General features: G+C 54.6%; 2 protein-coding genes across 12 annotated transcripts in view; one reads left to right on the plus strand and one right to left on the minus strand.

Moving 5' to 3' along the window:
- RBCK1 (RANBP2-type and C3HC4-type zinc finger containing 1) lies at positions 1–21,699 on the plus strand. 5 transcript variants are annotated; one of them, XR_013347790.1, is made up of 14 exons: positions 1–164; positions 1,198–1,252; positions 1,697–1,841; positions 2,553–2,646; positions 2,970–3,168; positions 3,443–3,594; positions 3,681–3,854; positions 5,643–5,803; positions 8,556–8,667; positions 8,951–9,130; positions 9,949–10,047; positions 10,651–10,794; positions 11,357–13,478; positions 21,566–21,699. XR_013347790.1 is itself a non-coding variant. In XM_077832450.1 (13 exons), the coding sequence occupies exons 2-13, from the start codon at positions 1,216–1,218 to the stop codon at positions 11,435–11,437; spliced, it is 1,578 nt and encodes a 525-aa protein (XP_077688576.1). In that variant the 5' UTR covers positions 1–164; positions 1,198–1,215; the 3' UTR covers positions 11,438–13,489. The 5 variants fall into 5 exon arrangements, 3 of the variants coding, with proteins under 3 accessions (XP_077688576.1, XP_077688575.1, XP_077688578.1); XM_077832450.1 differs by lacking the exon at positions 21,566–21,699 and having other exon boundaries at positions 11,357–13,489; XR_013347791.1 differs by lacking the exons at positions 11,357–13,478; positions 21,566–21,699 and having other exon boundaries at positions 9,353–10,047; positions 10,651–10,683.
- TBC1D20 (TBC1 domain family member 20) overlaps positions 13,484–24,235 on the minus strand; it is a 16,955-nt gene continuing 6,203 nt past the window's right edge. Inside the window, exons 3-10 of one of the 7 annotated variants that reach the window (XR_013347797.1) lie at positions 23,448–23,528; positions 21,694–21,880; positions 20,548–20,649; positions 19,277–19,418; positions 18,210–18,394; positions 16,382–17,031; positions 15,688–15,783; positions 13,484–14,138 (exon numbers count right to left, since the gene is read on the minus strand). Coding sequence is in view for 1 of the 7 variants with exons in the window: in XM_077832455.1 (XP_077688581.1) it covers positions 16,776–17,031; positions 18,210–18,394; positions 19,277–19,418; positions 20,548–20,649; positions 21,694–21,880; positions 23,448–23,528 (953 nt within the window). In the remaining 6 variants the exon portion in view is untranslated. Of the gene's footprint in view, positions 17,032–18,209; positions 18,395–19,276; positions 19,419–20,547; positions 20,650–21,693; positions 21,881–23,447; positions 23,529–24,235 lie in introns of all 7 variants that reach the window. The other 6 variants (XR_013347795.1, XR_013347796.1, XR_013347793.1 and 3 more) reach the window with 6 other exon arrangements.

Consider the following 24,235-nt stretch of genomic DNA (forward strand, 5'->3'; position numbering starts at 1 on the left):
GCTGCTCTCAGCCCTGCCCTGTTTCAAGGCCTCGGCTCCACTTCCTCATCTCTCTGCTTCTGCTTTCGGTTTTCACTTCAGTCAGTGGTGAGCTCTCAGCTGACCCTGACCCCTGCCCAGCGCCGCGCTCTGGAAACTAGGCCCCTGGTGCAGGGCTCCGGGAGGTAAGTGAGCCAGGCAGGTGGGACGCACAGGGAGTGGCTTTTGCCCTCCAGCCTGACAGTGTGGTTTTTTTGTGCCTGCCGGGCTTCCCTGCTGCTGAGTTCCTCTTCCTGTTGCCATGTCTGTCAGGCCTGTGTGGGGCCACATGCAGGGATCGCTCGCTCATGTAGCCTCGGCTGACCGCCTCGTGAGAGGCACACGTGGAGCCCGGCCTCCTACTCCATGGGCCCGCGGGGGCTGGGATTGGGGCGGAGCCCTGGCTCAGCGAGCTGCCGGTGTTGACCCAGCTTGATCCCCGTGTGGCTGGCAAACATGGCAAGGGTTGGAAGGTAGCGGGGCAGGGATTGTGCCTGCTGGGGGTTGTGCAGTGCCTAGCTCGCTGTCAGCGCTTTCCTGCTCTTGTCCGTCCAGGCTCCGGCAGTAACGGGGATCAGTGTCTGAGGCATGCAGGGCAGGGACTCACCCCAGCACGGGTGGGGCCTGCAAGACCCAGGATGGGCTGGAGGCACAATATCCCGAAAGCACAGCCTGCCCCTGGGCTGATCCAGGGAAGAGCTAACGGGGCTGACTCCTGCAGGGAAACAAAGGTGCCCACATGCCCCCCGGGAAAGCACTTTTAAAAAGAGGGCCAGGCAGCCACCGTGCCTGTATGTCCGTGCTGGGACAGGCCTGCTGGGGTCCGTCCGCCTCGCTTTGTGAGCAGGGGCTGCTGGGCACCGCTCTAGCCCAGCGTCGCCTGGAAGTGGGATGGGCCAGGCGCAATGGGCGCTGGAGAACACAAGAGAGAGCTCCAGGGTGTGGGTGGGGAGAGTGAAGCGGTCATAGGCTGGTGCAGGGAGGGTGCAGCGTGGCCCTACCCGGCTCACTTGCCCTGGCCACACCAAGCCCAGCACAGAGCCCCAGGGAGCCCTAGGTGGTTGGGCTCTGGGGTCCCTGCCGGGGAGATGCAACGGCTGCACCGGACTCCCAGTGCCCCAGCCATCCAGCCCCGCTCCCCCAGCCCGGGTTTGACATGCTTCTGTTTGCCTTAAACAGCCCCGGGATTCTGCTGCGATGGGGACAAAATACACGGAGGAGATGACGAAGAAAGGTGGGGTCACTGGGGCATCCGAGGAAGCCCCTCCGTGTGGGGGCCCAGGGAAACGTCCACCGGTGCACAGCGGTTTGGCCTGTATGGCCCTAAGTGGGCATGCTGCAGGACACACTGGTGGAGACGGAGGGTGGCGGGCAGAGAAAGCAGATGTGTGTGGGGAAGGGAGTTCATTGTTCTGCGAGGCAGCTCAGTTTGGGGCGGCAGTTTGTTGACGGGGGCCCCCAGAGCCGTGGAGGGACCTCTCTTAATCTTTGCATAAATCTAAATAATGATACTCATCTAAGGTAATTAGCAATTTGGGCAGCAAACAGCTCCCAGCAGCTCCCCTGCCAGGCCCTAGATGGAGCCCACAGGGCTCTTTGAACAGGTCCTGCCCTGGCCCCGAACCAGGAGACCCCCCAGTAGGGCCCAGCCCAGCACAGCCTGGTCTCTTGTCTGTAGCAGAGGAGCTGGCCCTGAAGCTGGCTGAGGCCATCGAGGGAGGGGACAAGGAGCTGGCACTGGAGTGCGCTGGCTGGCTGGCCGAGCAGCGGGCGCCCGTGACGGTGCAGGTGAAGCCAGAGGCCTACCCCAAAAAGGAAATCAGGTGAGCATGTGCTGGGCAGCTTCCGCAGGGAGGGCACCCGTGTGGGTGCCGTCCATTGGCCTCAGGGGAATGGGGGTGGTGGCCAACCGTGGTCACTGTCCCTTTAAAAGGGGTGTTAGGCCACTGCTCCGAGAGACTCCACTGCAGGAGATTTAGGGAGCAGGGGGCTGGGCCATGGCCGCTCTCTCCCCAGAATGGGTGGCTCCCCATTTGCAGCTCTTGGGTCTCCCTCCTGTGGCCCTAGCCTCCTTCACTCCATAAACCGCGGGCAGCTCCAGTGTGAGGTGTAGCCAGGCCAGGAGGGAATGGGGCTTGGCCCCCCTCTAGTGACTAGTCCACAGGAGACGCTGAAGGCCTAGGGCTTTGGTTCCAGCAGGGGAGGCTGCACCTGTTGCACTGATGGTCCCTGGGTCAAAGCCCCTTGTCAGGTCTGCAGCCGTCTGGCACCAAGAGGTGGGCCAGCCCTGGGCTCAGTAGGGAAGAACGAGGCAACGGTGTTTCCCTTCCGAGCTCCTTCCCCAGACCAGCAGCCGGGGGGAGGCGACTTGGGCCACGTGAGCAGGAGGATGGGAAAGACAGAAAGCAGGAGCATGTGAGCTGGAGTCTGAGTGGCTAAGGCAGGCGCCGGGAGCCAGGCACGCACCTTGCGGTAGGACCTCGGGGAGGGCAGGAGGGACACCAGAACTGCTCTCACTGCCTCTCTTCTTTCAGCTTGTGGGTGGGAGTGGAGGACGCCCAGATGACCACAGTCCCCATCTACCTGAAAGTCAATCCTCATATGACTTTGGCTTCTCTGAAGGACATGGTACGGGCCTGTGGGCTGGAGCCGGGGGCACTGATGGCACAAAGAGTGGGGGAGACCGCGCACCGGCCTTGAAGGCGGCAGCCGCCTCGTGGGCAGCAAGTAGCCTGCCAGCTGGCTGCAGTATCTGTCGTTTTACTGACACCCCCGCCTGTCCTTCCTGGGCTGCCCTCTGCTTGCCTTGCTTTGTGTGGCGTGATCTGCTGGCTCCCGCATGAGGCACCTATTGCTGGTGGGCGCCCACGTAAGGTCATTGAGCGACTGCCCTCAACAGCACCTGGTGGCCAGCTGGTTCTGAACGAGGCCCTCGGTGTCTCCTGGCCCAGGTATTCCTCCTCTACGGCTTCCCACCCAGCGTTCAGCAGTGGGTGGTGGGCAAGAGGCTCCCCGGAGACCAGGAGACCCTGCACTACAATGGCATCCAGCGAGACGGCGACATGGCCTATCTCTACCTCAGGTCTGCCAAAGAGGCCAAGCTCAGCAAAGAGACATTCCAGAAGGAGCGGGAGCGCCGAGTCCTGGCAGGTGAGGCTGGCGGAGCGGCCGAGGGGAGCCCCAAAGGCAGAGCCTGGCGCTGGGGAATTCCACTGGGCAGGAAGCAGCGGGGACTGCTGGACTTGGGGCTGAAGGCTAGCGCGGGTCTCAGGAGGAGACGTCCTTTGCAGGGCGACGGCAAGAAGCAGGCGCTGAAATCCGGGGCTGCACCAAGTGCTGGCTCCTGAGAGATGGCCAGAGCACGTGGGAGCAGCAGGGAGTTCCGTCTCCTGTCAGCAACTCACTCCCTCTTGCCTCTCTCTAGAACTGGGCTTCAGCGACATTCTCCTGCAGCCTCGCGGGAGCCAGGAACAGGTGGATGCGGGGGTCGGAGGGGCGCAGGACAGCCTGTGCATGGAGGAGCTGAGGCATGAGCTCTTGCAGGCAGAAGCCGCCCCTCCCCCTGAACCCCCTAAGGTAAGGGAGTCCCAGAAGCAGGGTGCCAACTCCCCCCTCTGGCTCATTTCTTTCACCTCCCACGTTCTCACCGGGGCTGTTCCTAGGTCGGCTGGGTCTGTCCGAGCTGCACCTATGTCAACAAGCCCACCCGCCCCGGCTGCGAGATCTGCTGCAAGGAGCGGCCTGAGGACTACATGGTGCCCGTGGCTTACCAGCCGGACGAGGAGGAGCTGGCGAGGATGAGGAATGAGGAGGAAGCCATGCGGCAGTACCAACAGGTTGGAGGCTGGGACGCTGGGGAGCTGTGGGTCAGATCCTGGGGCAGATCCTGCCTTGTGCACTGTTATCTAGAGGCAACCCCCTGCCATAAGCAAGCATTGTAATGCAGCTCCTGGTGCAGCACCCTGCCCTGGCTCCACTAGGCTGGTCCCTTGGGGTGTCTTTTGGCACAGGGCCCCGTGTGCAGAGACTGACCAGGAGGCGGGGATGGGGGTCACCGGTTCCTCTAGCCCAGCTGCACACCCGGCTGGCGCCGCTCAGCTGCTCAGGGCTCCGGGGGCGGTTCCATGCTGCCAAGGGGGCGCTCGTCAGGGGAGCTGCCCTCATGCTACTCCAGTTCTCCCCGAGGCGGGTGGGGCTTGTCTAGCCTGTGCCAGGAGGACTCGGGAGCACAGAGTTATGCTGGCCTCACCCCTGCTGAGCTGGGAGGCACGGTTTGAGCTGGGAGGGGAGAGTCACGCTGGCTCGGGAGTGAGAGAGCGGGGCCTGCGAGGGGGGCCCGTTACTCCCAGCCTGCTCTGGCGAGGCAGGGGGCCCACCCCCTCTCCTGGCCCCAGGCAGGTCCAGGCGCTCGCGGTGCCTCATCTCCAGCAGTGGGGCCTGTCGCCCCGACCTTGCCGGGGCCAGCAGCGGAGCTGCGCTCTGCACCAGATCCAGAAGAGCCTCATTTCCAGGCTCTTTCCAGCCTTCACGCTATGCTGCCGAGGGGCCTGCCCCATTGTTACCCTCAGCCACACAGAGCCAGTGCAGGGCAGGGAGGTGCAGCTTGCAGCGGCCAGCTGCAATGGACTCCAAAGGCTGCAGCTGCGTGTTGCTCCTGGTTTTAACGGAGCATCGTGGGGCGTGCTGGGCTGGGAAAGCTCCCGTCACAGGGTGGGCATGCAAGGGAGAGCTGGGGGCACCCAGTGATGGCAGAGGAGACTGATTCCTTCCCGGAGTCCCTTCTCCCTCTCTTTATTTGCATGAAGCTTTTGCAATGACTCCGAAGGAGCAGGCCTGAGGGTCCAGGCCCTGTCACAGCCTCCCTGGGGGCAAGTCACTTATTGATTGGCTGAGGCACCCAAATCTTTGGGTGATCTGGGCCTCAGTTCCCTTCTGGACAGCTCTGAAATCTATCAATGGCTGGAAGTCACTGCTGGGTTACTAATTACTTCCCCTCCCCCAGCCGACTGGCCAGGCCGGACAGGCTGGGGTGGGGCTGACCTTGGGCACCGTTTATCAGAGACAGACAGAGAGGGAGGGAGGCTGAAAGGACATTCTGAAAACAAGCCCTGGTTTGAGATAGGTTGGGGGAAACAGTAGCCCCCCAGCTCAGGGGGGTCTCTGAGCTGCCTGCCGCTGAATGGGGCTCTCCACCTAGCAGGTGAGCACTGGCTTATTGTTACCCAGCCAACAGACTTCACTAATTCCTGCCTTTGAGCCTCCAGACTTGTGGCATGGCCAAGGGGCTGGCTTGGTTCCTGGGGTAAGTCAGAGCAGCCCAGGGACTGCTCTAACTTACACCCAGGCTGTAACCGTCTCTAGGGGACAGACTGGCAGCCCAGAACAGCTGGAGCGCAAAGCAGGCTAGGGTGAGGTTCCTTCCCTTCCCTGGCCACTGCTCTGGGACGCCTTTTCACTGTCCCTGCAACCCTGGGGAATCCCCTCTGCACAGAGCTGCTGGGGTGGTGTAGAGAGGCCAGGGCACAGCCCCGTAGGGGTCAAGATTCCTAATAGGAAATGTAAGCGAAGTAATGTAACCCACCCGCCAGCCCCTCCTGTTGACACTGGCTGTTCTCTCTGCCAAGGTGACAGAGCAGCAGAAGATTGAGAACTACCAGCACCTCCTGCAGCTGGATGGGCAGAGCCTGGTGCCCGCCGATGAAGTGATCGAATGTCCCATCTGCTTTGTGACCCTGCAGCCTGGAGAGGGGGTGACCCTGCGGGAATGCCTGCACTCCTTCTGCAGGTGGGTCGGCCCTAACCCCGGCCCGCCTGCACCCGTGAGCCCCGGCCCCTCTCCCGCCTGCCTAGCCTGCACCCGTGAGCCCTGGCCCCTCTCCTCCCCAGCCGGCTGGCCTCCACCCCAGCCCTTCTCCCACCCGGCCAGACTGCGTCCAGGAGCCCTGGTCCCTCTCCCACCCGGCTGGCCTCTGCCCCAGTTCCTCTCCCATCCGGTCTCCACCCCAGGAGCCCCGGCCCCTCTCCCGCCCAGCCATCCGGCCTCTGCCCTGGGAGCCCCGGCCCTTCTCCTGCCCGGCTGGCCTGTGCACAGGAGCCCCAGCCCCTTCCCTGTCTGGCCTCCACCCTGGGAGCCTTACCTGCCTCAGAACCTCCTAGGCTTTGCCAGCTGGTTTTTGTCTCTGGGTTAGAGCGCCTGGTTGCACGTCCCCTGGCTGGAAGAGCTGCCCAACTGGGCAGCGCTAAGACAGACAGAGCGTTCCCCCGGCATACTTGCCAACAGGGCGTCGGCAGCGTGCCCCATATGGCTAAAGATTGGTAGCATGACAGGAACTAGCCTGGCTGAATCCTGTTAAGAGACTATACTCTTGCTTTAGCCTTCTTAGCCTGGCCCTGCTGTGTAGGGTGGATGGACTGGCCTGGGCTACCCAAAAATCTATGGGGATCCCATCAGCTGTGGGGAGCCAGGGCTCTGCCAGACAGGAACCACTAGCAGGAAGGGAGGCAGGGAGGGAAAAGCAGTGTGTCAGGGCCCCTCCCCCACCAAGGTGTTCATCACATCTTAATCCACCCCCACGGGGCCCAGTCCCAGGTGGGATTGTGCTCCTGCTCGACCCAAAGGCTTCAAACTGGCCCCTGAGTAGGAGAAAATGGGACTGGAGACAGTGTGCTGTGCGCTGACAGGCCCCGTGCCAGAGCAGGGATGCAATCATCACCACCCTGCTCCATCTTCTCTGCTACCCCCCTTCCAAGCCCTCAGCCTGTGCCACCAGTTAGCCACCTACCTGCAGGGGCTTTAACTCCCTGTGCCCTGCAGCTACTAACCTTCTGCATGACAAGCCTGCACCCAGAGTGATTGGAGATGGGCAGGCACTAGCTGGCTGGGCTGCCCAGCCAAAGGCTTCCGCGTCCCTGGCAGTGTCCCTCGATCAGCTGGCAGCTTGTTTCAGTGCAGCAGGGACCTGGTGAGGGAGCACTAGATTCCCTCCTAAGGATCTGCGAGTGGAGCCCCCTCCAGTGCTGTGTACCGTATAGATCTGTGTACAAGGGGAAGCTGATTGCTGGGGTGCTAGCTTATGTACAAGTCAGTCCCACTTGGGGTGCCAGTCTGCAGGTAGGTGGAAAGGAGCCAGTCGCAAAATAAGCAGTCTCTGGGATAAGAGGGAAGATTCTCTCATGGATTGGTAACTGGTTAAAAGATAGGAAACACAGGGTAGGAATGGAGAGAGGTAAATAGTGGTATCCCCCAGGGGTCTGTTCTGGGCCCAGTCCTATTTAACATATTCATAAATGATCTGGAAAAAATGGTAAACAGTGAGGTGGCAAAATTTGCAGATGATACAAAACTACTCAAGATAGTTAAGTCCCAGGCAGTCTGCGAAGAGCTACAAAAGGATCTCACAAAACTGGGAGACTGGGCAACAAAATGACAGATGAAATTTAATGTTGATAAATACAAAGTAACGCACATTTGAAAACAATCCTAACTGTACATATACAATGATGGGGTCTAAATTAGCTGTTACCACTCAAGAAAGAGATCTTGGAGTCATTGTGGATAGTTCTCTGAAAGCATCCACTCAATGTGCAGCAGCAGACAGAATGCTGGGAATCATTAAGAAAGGGATAGATAATAAGAGAGAAAATATCATATTGCCTCTCTATAAATCCATGGTATGCCCACATCTTGAATACTGTGTGCAGATGTGGTCGCCCCATCTCAAAAAAGATATATTGGATTTGGAAAAGGTCCAGAAAAGGGCAACAAAAATTATTAGGGGTATAGAACAGCTTCCGTATGAGGAGAGATTAATAAGACCAGGACTTTTCAGCTTGGAAAAGGGGCGACTAAGGGGGGGATATGATAGAGGTCTATAAAATCATGAGTGGTATAGAGAAAGTAAATAAGGAAGTGTTATTTACTCCTTCTCATAATACAAGAACAAGGAACCACCAAATGAAGTTTATAGGTAGCAGGTTTAAAACAAACACAAGAAAATATTTTTTCATGCAATGCACAGTCAACGTCTGGAACTCCTTGCCAGAGGGTGTCGTGAAGGCCAATACTATAACAGGGTTCAAAAGGGAGCAAGATAGATTTGTGGAGGATAGGTCCATCAATGGCTATTAGCCAGGATGGGCAGAAATGGTGTCCCTTGCCTCTGTTTGCCAGAATCTGGGATTGGATGACAGGGCATGGATCACTTGATAACCTGTCTGCTCATTCCCTTTGGGGCACCTGCCATTGGCCACTGTCAGAGGACAGGATACTGGGCTTGTGGACCTTTGGTCTGACCCAGTAGGGCTGTTCTTGTGCTGTTGTAATCCCCTCTGTACCCACCCAGGGACTGGGGGCCCCAGGCAGGCTGCGTATGCTGCCCTGGCCAGGTCTGCTGGAGGGATTTCCTCTCCTTACCTCAGCCCTGGCTCTGCTGCTGCCTAGGTTGGCCCCTAGGTGATCCCATCCAGCTCAGTCTTCAAGCAGCTTGCCCCGTGCTTGTGTCTTGCTGGTGTCTCCTCTGACCCCTGGCTCCTCACAGGGACTGTCTGAAGGGGACGATACTGAATAGCCCGGAGCCCGAGGTGCCCTGTCCGTACATCGACGAGAAGTACTCCTGCCCAGGACAGCTGCTGGAACGGGAGATCAAAGCGGTACAGGCCAGGGCCCATGGGGCTGGAGTAGGAGGGGACAGAGTCAGGTGTGGGTTGGGAGCTGCAAGCACAGCGGAGACTGGATACAACCCAGGAAAGCGATGGCATGCCAGCATGGCTGGGTCCTGTAGGCTGGGCTAGAGCAGGGGGATTGGGGCAGCTATTTTGCGAGGGAGCAGGGGGATGTGGGGCAGGGAGAAGAGGATGGGGCTGTTATCAGTGCACTGCCAGGGGACGGGCAAGGGTCTCGGTGCTGATGGAGAGGGTTGGGTCCCACTCACAGCTCCTGAGCTCTGCTGAATATCAGCACTTCCTGGACCTGGGCGTCTCCATCGCTGAGAACCGCAGCCGGTCCAGCTACCACTGCAAGACCACGGACTGCCGGGGCTGGTGCATCTTCGAGGACGACGTGAACGAGTTTGCCTGCCCCGTGTGCCAGAAGGTGAACTGCCTGCTCTGCAAGGTGAGATGCCACCTGCCTTCGCCCCAGCATCTTTGCAGCTTCCTAGGCCGAGAGGCCAGAACGGGGGAAGGGGAGTTCAGAGCCCACTGAGCTCTGCGAAGCCAGGTGCCATGGGGCATGGCTTTGTTCAGGAAAGGGGGGGATGCAGCCTTAAAGCAGCTGGGGGCCTTTGAACTGTGTGTGGCAGCAGTGACCAAGCTCACGAGCCCTGCTCCATCCTAGCGCAGCATGGCCGCCCCTGGAACTGGCGAAGGCCTGCCCAGGGCTTTAGATGAGCCTGGCATCACGTCCATGCAGCCCTAGAGCCACGGTGTCATGGCCATGGTCCCTTGGCCTCTGTCTGGAACAGGTCAGTGCAAGGGACGAGTAGACAGAAAAGAGAACTGCATTCCCAGAGGGGAGCTAGAGCCTGCTAACAGGGCCATGGCCTTAGCTCTGCCAACAGCAGCCCGTAGCCACTGCCCTGCGCTCCATCCCTCTCCTGGAGCCAGCCCCAGCTCACTCTGATCTTCCCCTCAACTCCGGTCATGTATCCTTGCCCCACAAAAAAGGCTTGGAATGCGTATGTGGGCCCTGCCCTGCGGTGTGAGGGGGGGCCCCGGGGTCCAGTCCATCTCAGTGACCCCAGGGTTGTGTTGGAGGAGATGTGTTCCCCTCGGCACAGTTGATGTAGCTGGGGGGAGGTGACATGTGCTGGCCCCTGAGCCTGGGAGCTCAGTACTACGGGGGGAGCAGCAGGTGGAAAACAAGGCCAGGCCATAGCAGCTGCTGCGTGAGGCGTGCGAGAGCCTGGTGAGCTAGCAGGATGCTCTCCCCAGGCCATTCACGAGACCATGAACTGCAAGGAGTATCAGGACGACCTCAAGCTCCGGGCTCAGAACGACCAGGCTGCCAGGCAGACCACCGAGATGCTGACAGTAAGAGCCCACTCTGGCCTGGCCCTTTTGTGGGCAGAGCAATGTGTAGACAGCGGGGCACTGGGATGCCAGTGATACGGGTGTGTGTGGGGGGGAGAGATGGATGGACAGGAAGGGGCTGCAGGCTAGCACCGAACGTGGCCAGGGAGGCATTGCAGATTTAATGGTAAAGAAAGTCACGTGACCATTCTCAGCCATTGCTGCTGCTTTAGGAAATGCACTGACCAGACAGCGGGGCTTGATGCGGGCAGAAGGGGAGGGGGCTGTAGAGAGTGGGAGATAGGGGAACACCCAGTTTTCCACTGCCAGACCAGTGGAATGTGACTGCATCAATAGGCGCCCGCATGGCTCGGCTCCTGGGCATTCTGCTACCCTGTGGGTGCAATGGTCCAAAATGAGGGAGTATCGGCTTTAGAGAGCCAGGTAAAGCAAGCAGTCCACTGATTCTGAGCTCGGGGCAGCCCAGATGCTAGCCCCATCAGCTGCGAAGGGCAAATCCCACTGAGTGTCTTCGGTGGCATTGCTGGGGATCCAGGGTCGGAAAGGGAAGCCGGGGCCATCAGCTCCCCTGTGTGCGTTATCGTTGCCCTCCTCTCCTTTCAGACGATGGTCCAGAAAGGGGAGGCCATGTACTGTCCTACCTGTAAGATCGTTGTCCAGAAGAAGGATGGCTGTGACTGGATCCGCTGCACTGTCTGTCACACGGAGATCTGCTGGGTGACCAAGGGGCCGCGCTGGGGGTCAGCGGTAGGTTTGGAGCATGAACCAGTGTGTGCGACTGTAGGTTCGACCTTGGGAATCCTTCCGTTCTGCAGAGTCGCTTGCCCCAGAATTGAAAAGACCTGCCAACAGGAGCCCCTGCAGCTCTGCCTTCTCAAGCCTGCACACAGCCCAAACCACATGCTCGGAGAGGCATGAACCACTGGATGCAGGAGGGTCGTTCACTCTGAAGCCTAATTGTGACCATTTAAATAACTAGCTGCTGCTGCACACAGCTGGCCCTCAGGATGCTGGAGTGGCTGGCGGGGGTGCAGGAACCAGCCAGGGCTGTCATGGCTCACAACTCAGCTGGCTGCCGGAGTGGGGAGTTAGTTCCAGTGCTCCCCCCATTACGTTTCCCCCCCTCCAGTGCCAAGAGTCTTGCCTGCCTCCAGCCTGCCCCAAACTCAGCCCTGCCCGCACCTGTCCAGCAGCTTAGCCAACCGCCTCACTCCCAGGCCCACGTCCTGACTGCCTCTTACCCACCTGTCCACCGTTTGACTCCAGTCCCTGTGTGTGCATCATCTCTCCTCTGCTCTCCTCTCCCCAGGGCCCGGGCGACACCAGTGGTGGCTGCCGCTGCAGGCTGAACGGCGTTCCTTGCCATCCCCGCTGTCAGAACTGCCACTGAGCACGCAGGAGCCAAGAGGAAGGATGGGGTGGCTGCTTTCTACGCAGTGCCCCAGCCCCGTTGGGGGGGAACACAGCTCTCCTTGAGCCCCTGGCTACACTCCCCACCACACCACCACAGCCGGGGGCTAGGCCTGTAGGTTTCTGGCTCCCAGAGCCCACCACAGACCCACGTCTCCGCTAGGGGAAGGACTGTGCAGATCAGCAGCCGTGGGGCGAGCGGAGCGTTCCTGTTTCATGTATTGAAGGCGGACTTAGGAGAAGGCTGGGGGTTGACCTCCCCTGCTGCGAACCAAGTGCCCTGTGCAAGTTGTGGGGGGGCCTACCTCATGAGCTGCTCCCTTCACGTGTCCCTCCGCAGCAGCTGTGTAGAAGATGACCTGGCTGGGTTGGAACAGCAGGCTGGGAACACTCTGGCTCCTCTAGTTGATGGAGATCGTAGGTACATTAGTGGCCCTCAGGCCTGAAGGAGCCCTTCCTCATCCCCTAGGGAAAACACGGTTCCCCCTATCCTACAGGTCACCAGTGCAGCCTTAGCCATTTTGCCAGCTAGTGAAAAAGGGTTTTGATGCTCCTCATCTCCCAAGTGGCCAAGCCAGAAAAAAGGTCCAGCCCATCAGAGAGAAGCAACATTGCTGAGTGCTCCAGGGGACTGCCTGGGCAACCACCTCTACACTTGGCTCGTTACAGCCTCCATCCTGCCCGCTGCAGCCCATTGGCACTTTAGTCAGCTGGTGCAGCAGGACCCAGCAACCTCCCAGCCCAGCTGGTGTGCACGAGGCATGGCACGCTCCAGGGCACCGGGGACAGACCGGGCAGGTGTTGGTTCTTAGCAGGCAGCTTTCGTTGCCCTTCGCCTGGATTTACAATAAAGGGCTGCAACTTTTGGTCCAGAAGTTTGTGTCAACCTATTGGTGCTGTGCCTGGTTATGCAGATATGGCATCTCCTGAGAGGCAGGGTTAGTCTGCCCCAGCACATTAGTGGGTCGTAGACGTAACTCCCAAACTAGGCCAAATGACTCCTGCTTTGGGGAATAAGTGTCTCGTTCGTACTGGGAGGGGCTGGTGTCTGTCAGCAATTCGTCTCACTGTGACAGAATCCCCGTCTCATCCCCTGAGCTGCCAAATCAGCATCGCTTCATTGCCGCCCATGCTGATTTACCCCAGCCTGCTGTCTAGGGCCTGAGCCATGCATGAGAGAGCCTGGGCTCCTGGTTATTCATGGGTAAATCCCACTTCCCTTTACACGATCTGGCCACCTGGCTTTTCCTTGGGTGTGAAGTCCGCCTCCCTTCCTGGCCTAAGCTGCTGGCTAGCAGAATGCTGGTAACTAGCTGCTCTTGTGCTGGGGGTGGGCTGCGTTTCACCCGCGGATGAAGTCATACGTCCACTATAACATTCCTACAACATAAAAAACTTTAAACGCTATTATGAAAATTACTTCTTGGAAGGAAGTCACAGCACACTAAAAATAGCATCAGCCCACTCTAGTGAACAGCCACCTGCTACCACGTGCCTGCTACACGTCATGGAGCTGGGGAGAGGGACACCGGCAGCGTCTGCAGGGCTGAACAGAGCATGGAGGAGGGTTACTAATGAACTCAAACCCAGCTGCAGATGGTGCCTCCGGGCTGGGGTCAATGAGCGAGCTGCCCAAAGGACTGGATGGGTGCCACAGCCTCCTTTCGAGGTGGCTAAGAGTGACCTGGGCAACATGAGCAGCATCTCTGGCCATGGCACTAAGTGCATTTCAGCTTCTCCCTGCTCACCCACCCGTTCTCTCGTCCTTTCCCCTTCCTCAGTTCAGAAGTGAACCTGTGGCAAATAGGGAACTAGAAACAATGACGTTCCTTGAGCAGCGACGCACCTGAGTTGGTGGCAGAGCTGGAAACAGAACCACTGGGTGACTCACTCACTGCAGAGCAAGGCCAGCTCCAGGCTCAGGGGGAGACAGAAAAACCAATTTGGCTCCTCACACGCTGCAAGCCACGTGCCTGGGCAGACAGAGCCACTAGCCCCGAGGCGCGCTCACACTGGGGAAGGTATGTGGTAACCGGGTATTGCTCTTTATTTTACACAGTTCTGTACAAATCAGCATTTACACATGTATACAAGTCTTTGTACAGCATAAACCACCTGAAGAAAACAGTGTCTTTCAGGAGGGGCCATCCCGGCCTCCTCCGTGAAGGTGTAAAAAGAGAATGAAACTGGTACGTTCCTGGAGAGCCCGAGTGCAGCCCAGGGACCCTCAGCCACAGAAGGGTACTGAAGGTCCAGTAACCCGTCCAGGCGGAAATGAGCTTACACATGGGCTGGAAACCACTCTGAGCATGTAAGCCAGGGGTTCACGCTTAGGTGTGGGAGGTGTTTGACTAAATCCCCAAGCTGTACTGGTTTCTAGCAGCATCTCCAGGCTACCTGCTAGGCCTTTTGATCTGTACACGCAAGGGGAAATCACACTCAGTGCCACAGGAGGTCCCTGCAATGGCACCTTCTGTTGCTTTACTAGGCATACGGAAGGCAAGCAGGGATGTTTGTGTTTTTCCCTCAGGAGTCAGTAAGATCAAGTCTCCTCTTCCCTGCGTGTGCTGGAGGACCAGAGAGCTGGAACAGGCACTCTCGTATCCTGTTAACTGAAGCATGGATAGAGGGTTTCAACCTTTAACAAAGATCTTTCCTGCCAACTGCGTCTGGTGCTGGAGCTAGAGGTGTTAACAGGAAAAACAATGTTAAAAGTCGACTATAACTCTCAACTACTCATTATTTGCTCCTCGATACTTGTGATATCAATCCTACCAGCTCTCTAGTTGCCCAGCATCTGATAAGCAAAGCAGGTGAGACAAGACCTGAATTTCTGTTTAAAAAACAAAAAAAAAAACAGCAGAAAGATTTTCAGATGGGGGAGGGAGCTCCTTTCCGGCTGCCTTTACACAACAGAAAAGGCCACATCCCCCCCACTGTATTTTAATTGTACAGGTCAGGCAGGATTTGCAGAAGCCCCTGAATTAGAAGCATAAACCCCACTGAATGGGACTTATACTCCCAACTCACCTCAGTGCTTTGGAAAAATCCTCCCACACACTCCCTCTCTTCTTAATTCCCGGCCTGGGCCTATCACAAACCACACCAAGTTAAACACAGGCCAAACGCTGCAGAAGGGCTCATCTCTCTTGGTAGCTATATAGGAAGGTATCTTCTGTTTCAATGAGATCAACTACAGGCATCCAAGGTGCCCCGATGGAACCAGGGTCCTGGGTTTGTATTTAGGCAAGGAAGGTAAACCATGTGAGAAAATACCCTTGGGGGAGAGCACCCTCCTCTTCTAGGAGTGGATTTTTTTTATTTATTTTTTTTAATAAAGTGCTTCATTTAACAGCTCTTCCCATACCCGCAACTCCATTTATTGCAGAGGATGTCACCAGCAACTTCCCATTGGTTGGGCAGCCCACTCCCATGCAGCCAGAAATTGACGATACCTTTTAAACCTGCAGCATGTTAGAAGACATGCCAGCAAAGGGGAGGAGTGATTGCTTGAGTGGAAACAACCTGATCACTGACTAGCCAGATGTCACTAGAAAGCAAGGTGCCCACAAAGAAGGGCCAACAACAGAAAGGGGAATTGTGCAAATTTCCTCCTTGCTGTTTTGTTTTTGTTTGTTGAATCAAAACATACCACAGACATCAGCAACTGCAGGAGCAAAGGGCAATTTTTTTGCTCAGAGCCCTGCTCCGATCCGATAAAGTTAAGCTTGGATAAGGTGCACACTGCTATGCTATCTAGGCACTATTACTTCCTTACGCTGCAGTTCTGAATGGCATGGTGCCTTCAGGACTGAGGGCACAGTCAGAGTCACTCAGATATAAAACTGACTATATTAAGAACTAATAAAAGGCTCCAGATTACTGCAGAGCACAAAGCTTCTAGTATATTCAGATTTCCTTAACTCTTCAACCAACACCTAATTTCCATGTGTGTAACTGCTGGAAACGGGGGCAGACGGCATTAGGTGGGATGCAGTGGGGGACAGTCAGTCACCTCAGAAGCTGTGGGGCAGGGTAAGGGCACTTGTGGGAGAGGTTAGCAGCAATGGAGGAGGAGGTAGAGATGTGTAGTGTCTATTGGCTTAGTTTAAGTTAGACAGTACTAGGTGCTTGGAGGTTTTGGGGCTGGGAGGAGGAGAAGCTGGCGGCAAATCTGGTGAGCAGCTGGGCTGTACGCACCTGGGGTCAATTTCTGGAAAAGTCACTCACCTGCAGCATTTTAAGGGTTGATGTGAAAGTCTGAACAGTTAGTTGGAGAGATTTTAAAGGGGCTTCCAGTGGCAATGGCTTCTGTCCTGCTGCAAGCTACTGTGGAAAGAATCTTTTAGTTTAAAGGCTGTGTTTAAAAGTTAGCAATTGAAATGGCTTCTCTCGGTGTAGTAACACTAGCTGGTGTGGCCTGGCAAGTAACTGTTCTCACCTGAGGCAAATAATTCACACTCAGCCCTGTCTCATCTTGCTGAACGGAAAGAACCAACTACGCTTATTACCAGTCAAGTTGGTGTGGCTGGCTGAGAGCTGACCTCTCTCCAGCAGATGAGAAAAAGCCCATGGATGTTCCCTCCTGTAAACATACTAGACTGGGGAGATTAGGACACTAATGTAACACATGCTGTTAGACAGTGGTGACAACCTTGAACCCTAATGTTGGTCTAGGTGGTCTATTCCCATGACAGGAATTTGCGAAACGGGTCTGCTCTACTAAAACGTTGCCTGCAGAGCAAGAAAAAGATCAGAGTGTTGATAAGTCCACGACTCTTTAGACAGCGGAGTGCTCTGGGGAGGCCAGAAAGGGGTGCCCTGGAACCAGAAAGCTACTTACATCATTCGTCAGGAGTCTAACCTCCCCCAACCCACTGAGTTCCCAGACTGATTGCTAGTGCAGATGTGACCGCTCATCTACCTGAAAATATTTCGTTGTTTCCTTTCCCATTACACTCTGGGGAGACTCTGCAGGTGTCCAGTCAGTGCGTGTGAAACCTGACCAGCCAGGCTGTTCCAGGCATTGCCAGCTCAGGAAGTGTTAGCTTCTAATTCCTCAGAGTAAGAGAGGAGGCGTTTCCTTGCTGCTCAGGGAGGCGAGAACAAGGTGAGCATCCTCACATGGTGAGCACTGCTGCTGGGCCAGTCCCCCCCTGACTCGGAGACAAAGGCAAGTTGTGTTATGGAGGGCAGCAGGACTAGAAAACTCTCTACACCAGTCATTTTTAGACAATCCTTTCAATAAAGGAAACACCGTCCTCTCCTGCTACGGCAGGACGTGATCTTTAAATTGGCAGGGCACCATTCTCCCTCCATCAGGGGAAAATCTGCAGTTCAAACTTGGGTGCCCATTCTAGTGCACTCTTCACCACGGCAAGAGCAGCTGCCCCCAATGCCACCGTCAGCCCCATCACTGCCAGCTTGACAAAGCGGTTGGTCCTTGGTTTTGTCAAGAAGGATTTTGTCCGCTCCTCCACTCGGAGCCGGTCCCTGAAGCGCTGTCGCAGCACAGCGTCTGGTCTCTGCTGGGCTGAAGCCAACTCAAAGTCTTTAAAGGTGGATGCAGCGGTCCTGCAAGTGAAAGAGACCGAAATAAAGAGAAAAGGAGCTGAAGGGGTCCTTCTGCACCCAGACATCCTTAGCCCACAGAAAGCTGCTCTGAGCAGGATGAGCTTCCTCAATATACTCCACCCTGCTGGCTGAATGAGAGCGATGAAGGAGCAGGGGACTGCGGACCTACACTGTCCTGAAAGCAACTAACTGAAGTGCAAAGAGAAATGTTGGTAGAAACACCTGCTCCACAAGATACTCCCAAAGCCAGAGAGATAAAGCCAGAGGGTGAGTGACTGCAAAAGATGGAAACCGGTGTTCTAAAGAGAACCTGAAAGAGACCCTTGGCATGGAAAAGCAGCATTCTGGAGTAGTGAGGCCCTTTCAGCTTTGCTGGTTTGACTAGGCATTAACAGAGCATTGCTAACACTTAGTTCATGGAGGAGAGGTCCATCAATGGCTATGAGCCAGGATGGGCAGGGATGGTGTCCCTAACCTCTGTTGCCGGAAGCTGGGAATGGGCAACAGGGGATGGATCACTTGATGATGACCCTCTGGGGCACCTGGCATTGGCCACAGTCAGAAGACAGGATACTGGGTTAGATGGAGCTTTGGTCTGACCCACTCTGGCCGTTCTTATGTTAGTCAGTCCCTAAGTACTGTTCTGCTGGTGTTCTATCCACCAGCCCCAAGAACAGTCCATCCAACAAACAGTGTATCATCTTAATACCACACTGAAAGCTGAACAAAGCTCTGCCCGTTAACCCGACCAAGTGCTATGGGGTTTAGATTTGTGTGGGGACCAAATGGCAGACAGGCGCTTTGGCTTTTGGACCCAGAGACGAGGAATCCCAGCCCACAGAAGGAATGGATCCAGCAGGGAGGGGGCAGCATAAGGGAAGTCCCAAGGGAGCGAGGATGCTGTCACAGAGTTTGTGCAGAAAAGGAAAAGGCAGAGCCTGATGGAATGACCCAATCTGTATGGCTTGGCTTTCTTTTAAAGAGCTGTGACTAGGTGAAATGGAACATTCTGCCTGCCCAGGTCAGAAGCACGAGGATTTAAAGCACATGATCTGATCCTAGTCATACTCCATTCCTGCGAGCACTTTCTGAGATGGACACTGGGCTTCCCTCCTGAACTGCGCCAATGCTGCGTGCTGGGAGTCGCACAGCAAAAATGCACGCCGTCCAGCACTCACCTCTCAACACGCTGCTGTGCTGCCTTCCTGGCAAGCTCTGATGGAGGAAACTGGACAAAGAGATCCCCAGCTCTGCTAATCAGGGTTTCGTAAGGAAGGTCCTGCGGGATCTGGGACAAGAGATGGTGGACGGAAGCCATGTCACATTCGCAGTCCAGAACCTCCTGCTCCCGATACAACACGATCTGCAAAGGGAAGGAAGCAGCAGCTCAGTGCTCTGGGGTAGGCTGGTGCCCTTTCTGTTTTCATTCACTACTGCTGCCTCTAGGGCCTGGAAGGAACTTGGTCTGCCATGAAAAGGGTCCCTCCACCCCTCAATTCTAATGAATTCCTTGATCCAGCCTGAAGGCGCATATTAGAACATCACATTCTTGAGTGAGGAGACATAGTAAGTTCCCCTAGCTGCTCTGAAGCCATGAAAAGCTCCTGCCGGAGGTGCTGTGGCTTTGAGAGCAGTCCAAGACTCCTGAGCCAGGCCCAGTCAGTATCTGAACAAGGCACCCTGGGGTGAAACTGCTTTGGAAGCGACATTCGTTTAGGTGGCACTCAGATAAATGGCACATGGACACAAATCAGAAACCTGCTTGCAACCAAGCCCTTACTGTCAATAATGCCTTGGTAAGTCTCCATCTCAAATTGCAGTGGCAATGCCAAGAAAAAGAATTCCAGTCAGTATTGAACCCAGGGTCTGCCCAACTCATTCACTCATTTCTGTAGTATGAAACAATAGGCTTAAGCTTGTTGTATATCCTGCTTCCCTCTTGGCCACACAGTGCAGCCATGACGACTGCCCTGTATGGGAATAGCAGGAAGGTGCATACAGCTAGGATTCTACTCCCAGGGTTCAGAGATCAGGGCAGTGGGCAAAGAGAGACATGTGATGTTCTTCACTAAAAACACACTGAACTCACTAAATCCCATTTCCTTGGAAAGGGCCTTAGGTACACCTGACATTCTAGATGGAACAGGGTTAGAAACCAATGCTGAATTCACTAGCCCCATCTGGGTAACTGTTAATGGTACACACTGGTTTCATTCACTTACAAAGTCACAACACTGATACCTACCACAGCAGCAAAGTAAATGGGCATCAGCGGGTGGCATGCCAGGAAGAAGTCATACAATCGCACCACGTGTCGGAAGTCAGCCAGGACATGCCCAAACCAGGTTATGAGCCAACTGAGTGCAAAGATGGTCCCCACTTCAGCACTGTGCAAACAGAAAACACCCAATTAGACAGCTCATCTGCTACCAGAATCTCCTCTGCCACACCTCTCCAGTGTGGATAAAAGTACCTTCTGGTGATCCCTTAATGGCAGGGGTTCCTCCATTTCTGGTAAGCGATGGGCCATTGACCACCAGTGATGGGAGATTAGGGCCCAGCCCACCACTGTAACTGTGCCTCCCTCCCTCTGACAGACAGATGCTACCACCATGGAAACGCCCAGTACTGCACCACATACACTCAGGTGCATCTTGGAACGTCACATGTATCCGAGGATTCCCTCAGTTCCCAGATCACCACCGCGTGGAAGCGGTTCATTCAGAGAGGGGACAGTTCAATCACAAAGGTCGGGAGTTTGACCCTGGAGTCTCTCTCCAGAAGCGTTTTAAAGAGAGTGATGTGTGCTGCACTCGTGTATAGCACACTGCACGCTATGAGTTACAAACCCTCCAGCCGGGCTCCCCACTCTGAGATGGACACTGGGCTTCCCTCTGGGAGTCGGCCGTCAACCTCATCACTACAGACATATTGCTTGCACAGTGGACAGCGCAGCCGTGGGTCTAGTGGGCAAGGGACTCTGAACAGAAGTTTGCCACTTCTGCTTTTCCCTGGACAGGTCCCCCCTTTCCCCGATTTCAACCCACCACCATTTTTGAAAGAGGCCCCAATTATCCTCAGGGCCAATGATAAACTGCAGAAGGCCCCCAGAGGAGATGTCTCACGCCCACAAAATTATACAAACGAGGCAATCAGAACTGACTAATTAGAATTATGTTCCACACCAGCTGCTAATCATTTTGTCATGCAAGCACAGATGACAAGAAGCCAGGGTGGTGATGCCACAGTATGAACCAGCCCTCAAGACGCAGTGTAATGGCTTCAGAAGCAAGGGGCAGTGGGGCTGCTGGAAAACCAAGGGCCACAGGGGTTTCCGCATTTATCAGTGGTGGGGCCACCCCTCCATTTTGAGGAAAGCACCGCTATGCTGTGCAGGCCCTGACCCAGCTGAGCCACACAGTGCCTTGGAATAACACCATGAGAACGGCAGGGCTTGGCTGGGAGCTGCTGCTGAGCCCCGTGAGAAAGGGAAAGGGTTGGTGAACCCTGACATACCTTTGCATGAAGTCATGGAGTTCAGGGTTCACCTGGTCTATAATGGGCATCAGGTAATTTAAAATGTGCTTGGTGTTGTCCATAGTTGGGTCCATAAAATCCCTGTCATGAGACAAACAAAAGCTCCATCAGGCTACAGTGTCATTCCGGTCCCATTCACCATGGCGACTGCACAACACACAGAGCCAATCAGTAGTGAAGACACACTTGCAACCCAGTGGACCCCGGGGTGGGGCTGTCCCTACAACTGCATCTCGGAGCGCTGACCCTGTTGCATTCCACCCCTTCCAGAGGTCCAGTCTCACAACAAGGAGTCAGAAAAGAGCCAGGGACTCTGCCCTAGCACACCCTCTTCCCTGGAACAGCCACCTACCACTAGCAGTAAGAACTAACAGTGGGTCTACACATAACCTTGCACTGAAATTACAGCACTGATTTTATTCACACCTTTTGCTACGTCCGTGCACGCCTGAGTGCAGACAGGCCCAGAGTTAGGAAAATAATGTGAGCACAATCCTAATGCCTTCCCAGTGCCAAGGGTTGTAGCCAACAGCTCCCCAATGGGGGACGGGAGAAGACTCCCTTCAGAACCAGTCCAGAGGCCGACTTCCAGCCTGGCTGACACACACAACTCACTCAGATTCTCCCACGGTACCTGACCGTGCTCACCGCTGACCAGGTCCAGGACAGCCTACTGCACTGCGTGAAAAGTGAGCCATTGTCCTAGGCCACCCTGGGGGAAGCCATGGAAGTGAGAATGGAACAGGTGGTCACAGGTGGGGCTATGAAGTGGGTTTTTAATGTACAGAGGCAGTGCATTCCACAATAGAACAACCAGCCCTCACTTCAGCTTTCCCCTCAGCATGGCTCTCTGTGAAGTCATTTGCTATTCACATCATTACCACAGCAGTTTCATAGCACCCCTGGCCTTGTTAGCACTGTCGGCTGAAAGCAGCCAGTCTGTTCATGCTTTGCTTTTCGGGCTTATGGGGCCTTTTTGTTTTCCCTACATTTCCAGACTCTTCCCTATGTGAATGGCAGGTAAGGCTTCTCCACAACATGGGGCTTCTGACAGGGAAGGTGGGCAGGAAGCTCCTCGTCACCCCACTCTGCAGGAGACGTGCCACACGTGCCCAGCTGAAGTACCTGAGGTGGTGGGTCGAAAGCTTTTCCACAAGAGCAGTCGCCAGTCTCTCCCCCACGACCAGCAGAAAAGTGACCACAATGTCATGATAGCCCTGGTAGTAGTGCAGCTGGGGGTTGCGCTGTAAAACCTGCAGGATGATGTCGATCAGTTCTTCCTGGAGCCCTTCCCTCTGCTCATCTGGCATCCCTGTGGGGACAGCAGCAGATGGGCCTAGTGCAAGGCTGAGTCAGAGACCTGACAAGGTACCTGCCATGTACTGTGTCAGTCACCCACAGAATCCCAGGAGCAGTCTAACCAGCTCTACCATGCAGAGACAACCACAATCTCAATGTCCTGACAACTGTCAACCAACCCTATCTGAGTGTGGGGCATGGTGCCGTGGCCTGAGCATGGGACTAGAAACTAACAACTCCTGGGTTCTAATCCTGGTTCTGGCAACTTCTGCAATGGCCTTTGGCAAGTTGCTTATCCCTTTGTGTTGCAGTTTCGTCATCTGTAAAATGGGAATATTAATATTCGCTTTGCAAGGATGGGGAGGATTTACTAGTGTTTGTAAAACATTTTGAAGGCTAAATTACACTCCATGCTTGTATATGCTGAGGATTTTAATTATTTTTAATATTCCAGAAGTCTGAATTAAACTAATCCACTTTTATGGAAACTGTGCTGGATTTGCAAAGCTCATAGAAGTGATCGCACTGCCCACCTATAGACAGGGTTCTGCCCACTGACAGAAAGCATCTTTGGAACAGAACGCCATGTGTAGAGAAAACTGTATCCACCTTTTGCCAGGACCCATATAAGTAGATACAGTGCCCCACAGCAGAACAAGCTTCACAAAATCCCAAGCAAGGTTTTGACAAGACAAAGATCTCCTTTTTTTGGTCTATTATGAATTCTAAGCATTGTCCGAATATGGCCATTCAAAAGGAATATGGTGTTAGCAGAACCTTGAGCAACAGGGATCTACATGGTATCCACAATATACTGATGATCTGAATATACTAACTGTTTATACAAAGAAAAAAAGCAGGCAGTGAAAAGCAGTTTCTGCCCAGGAGCAACAAACAGCTGCTCTGCAAAGTCAGGTAACTGCTAGTACAAAAGGGTCTGTAAAGAGCACCAAGCACCAACCAACCATACGAACTAAGGAAAAGCAAGAAGGTTTTGTTATTAAATGTTGAGAGTTGAATAGGTTGGTGCATGACAGTCACTGGAAGGAACACACTTTAGCAATGATTAAAAAAAAAACCAAAATCCACATAAATCGTTAGTGAACTCAGGCTCCAAACCCAGATTTGTTTCAGCCCAAGATACATGTAGGAAAATGGTAAACCCCTCAATCACCGTACACGACTCTGTTGCATCCTATGAACAACAGCAGAATGGCCAGGGATGGTTATATCTGAGTCAGGCCTCTCTAGATATAGGGTGAGTTATAACTGTACCAGATGGGCTGGCTGAATGAGTCAGCAAGTTAAGGGTGAGAATTTAGTGTAGAAAGAACATGCTGACAAACAGCTGCAGTGCAAGGAAAAGCCTGAGGAAGCCTGCAGCCATATCTGAAATGGGTGTTGTGGCAAACAGATCGAAAAGGCCTTTCCAGAAGACTCCACTTCAATGGGCCCCTGGAGTGTTGCTCCTGCAGATCTACTCTGGCCCCAGAAGTGAGATGCATCACATGGAGGTGTGGGGACAGGGAGCTCCTGGTGCAAATGGAGCTTCCCTGCTATAAACAGGAAGACCATCTCACCAGGTGGGAAGCGGCGCAGGGATCGCCTCACATCCAGTAACACCTGCTGGTAGTCTTCATTGTCCTCTCGCAGCTCCTTTCCTGATGGAGAAAGAAGAGCATTACAAACCCACCCAGGTCACTGAGTAGCATACAGAGAGCATTAGAGGGAGCTGGTTCAGAGAAGGACCCTGCATAAGTCAAGGACATGAAATTTAGGCTCCAAACTCTTCAAGTCCTCAATTTTAGATCCCCATTTTCACTTGTTACACATGAGTCCAGTACTGCTATACATTCTGGCACTGTCAATACCAATTTATGACATTTCAGTGCCAGAAATCAGGACACTAATTTCCTTGGTACAAACATCTTTTTAAGATCCTTACATCATCATCTTTCTTTGTCTTCGGCATAAGTCTTTGCCACATCACCATGCCACTGGAGTAAGGCAGAATATAGCTCTAAGACATTACATAGGGGTAGAGGCAACACCACACAGTTTAATAAATAGAAATTGAGTGAAATTAAGCATGGGTAGCTAAGATATTTAAAACACCGTAAGTGGAAGAAATCATTAGCGTGCCATAAGCCATGCACGCAGCTGTGTGGAGCTGAACATTAGTCCCCAGTCTCCTGCAGCTCTGCATTTTTAATTCAACCCTAGCTACTCAAGGGCAACCAGGAATGCACACTTTTGAACAGATATTTCCGCTCATAAAAACCCATCTTACACTCTGGGGGCTGTGGAAGTAAAAACCACTGCATACGGAACTCCTCCAGGTCTGTGTGTCACTAGAAAGCAAACTTCC

Source organism: Eretmochelys imbricata, chromosome 13, assembly GCF_965152235.1.
Source record: "Eretmochelys imbricata isolate rEreImb1 chromosome 13, rEreImb1.hap1, whole genome shotgun sequence".
Classification (NCBI taxonomy): Eukaryota; Metazoa; Chordata; order Testudines; family Cheloniidae; genus Eretmochelys; species Eretmochelys imbricata.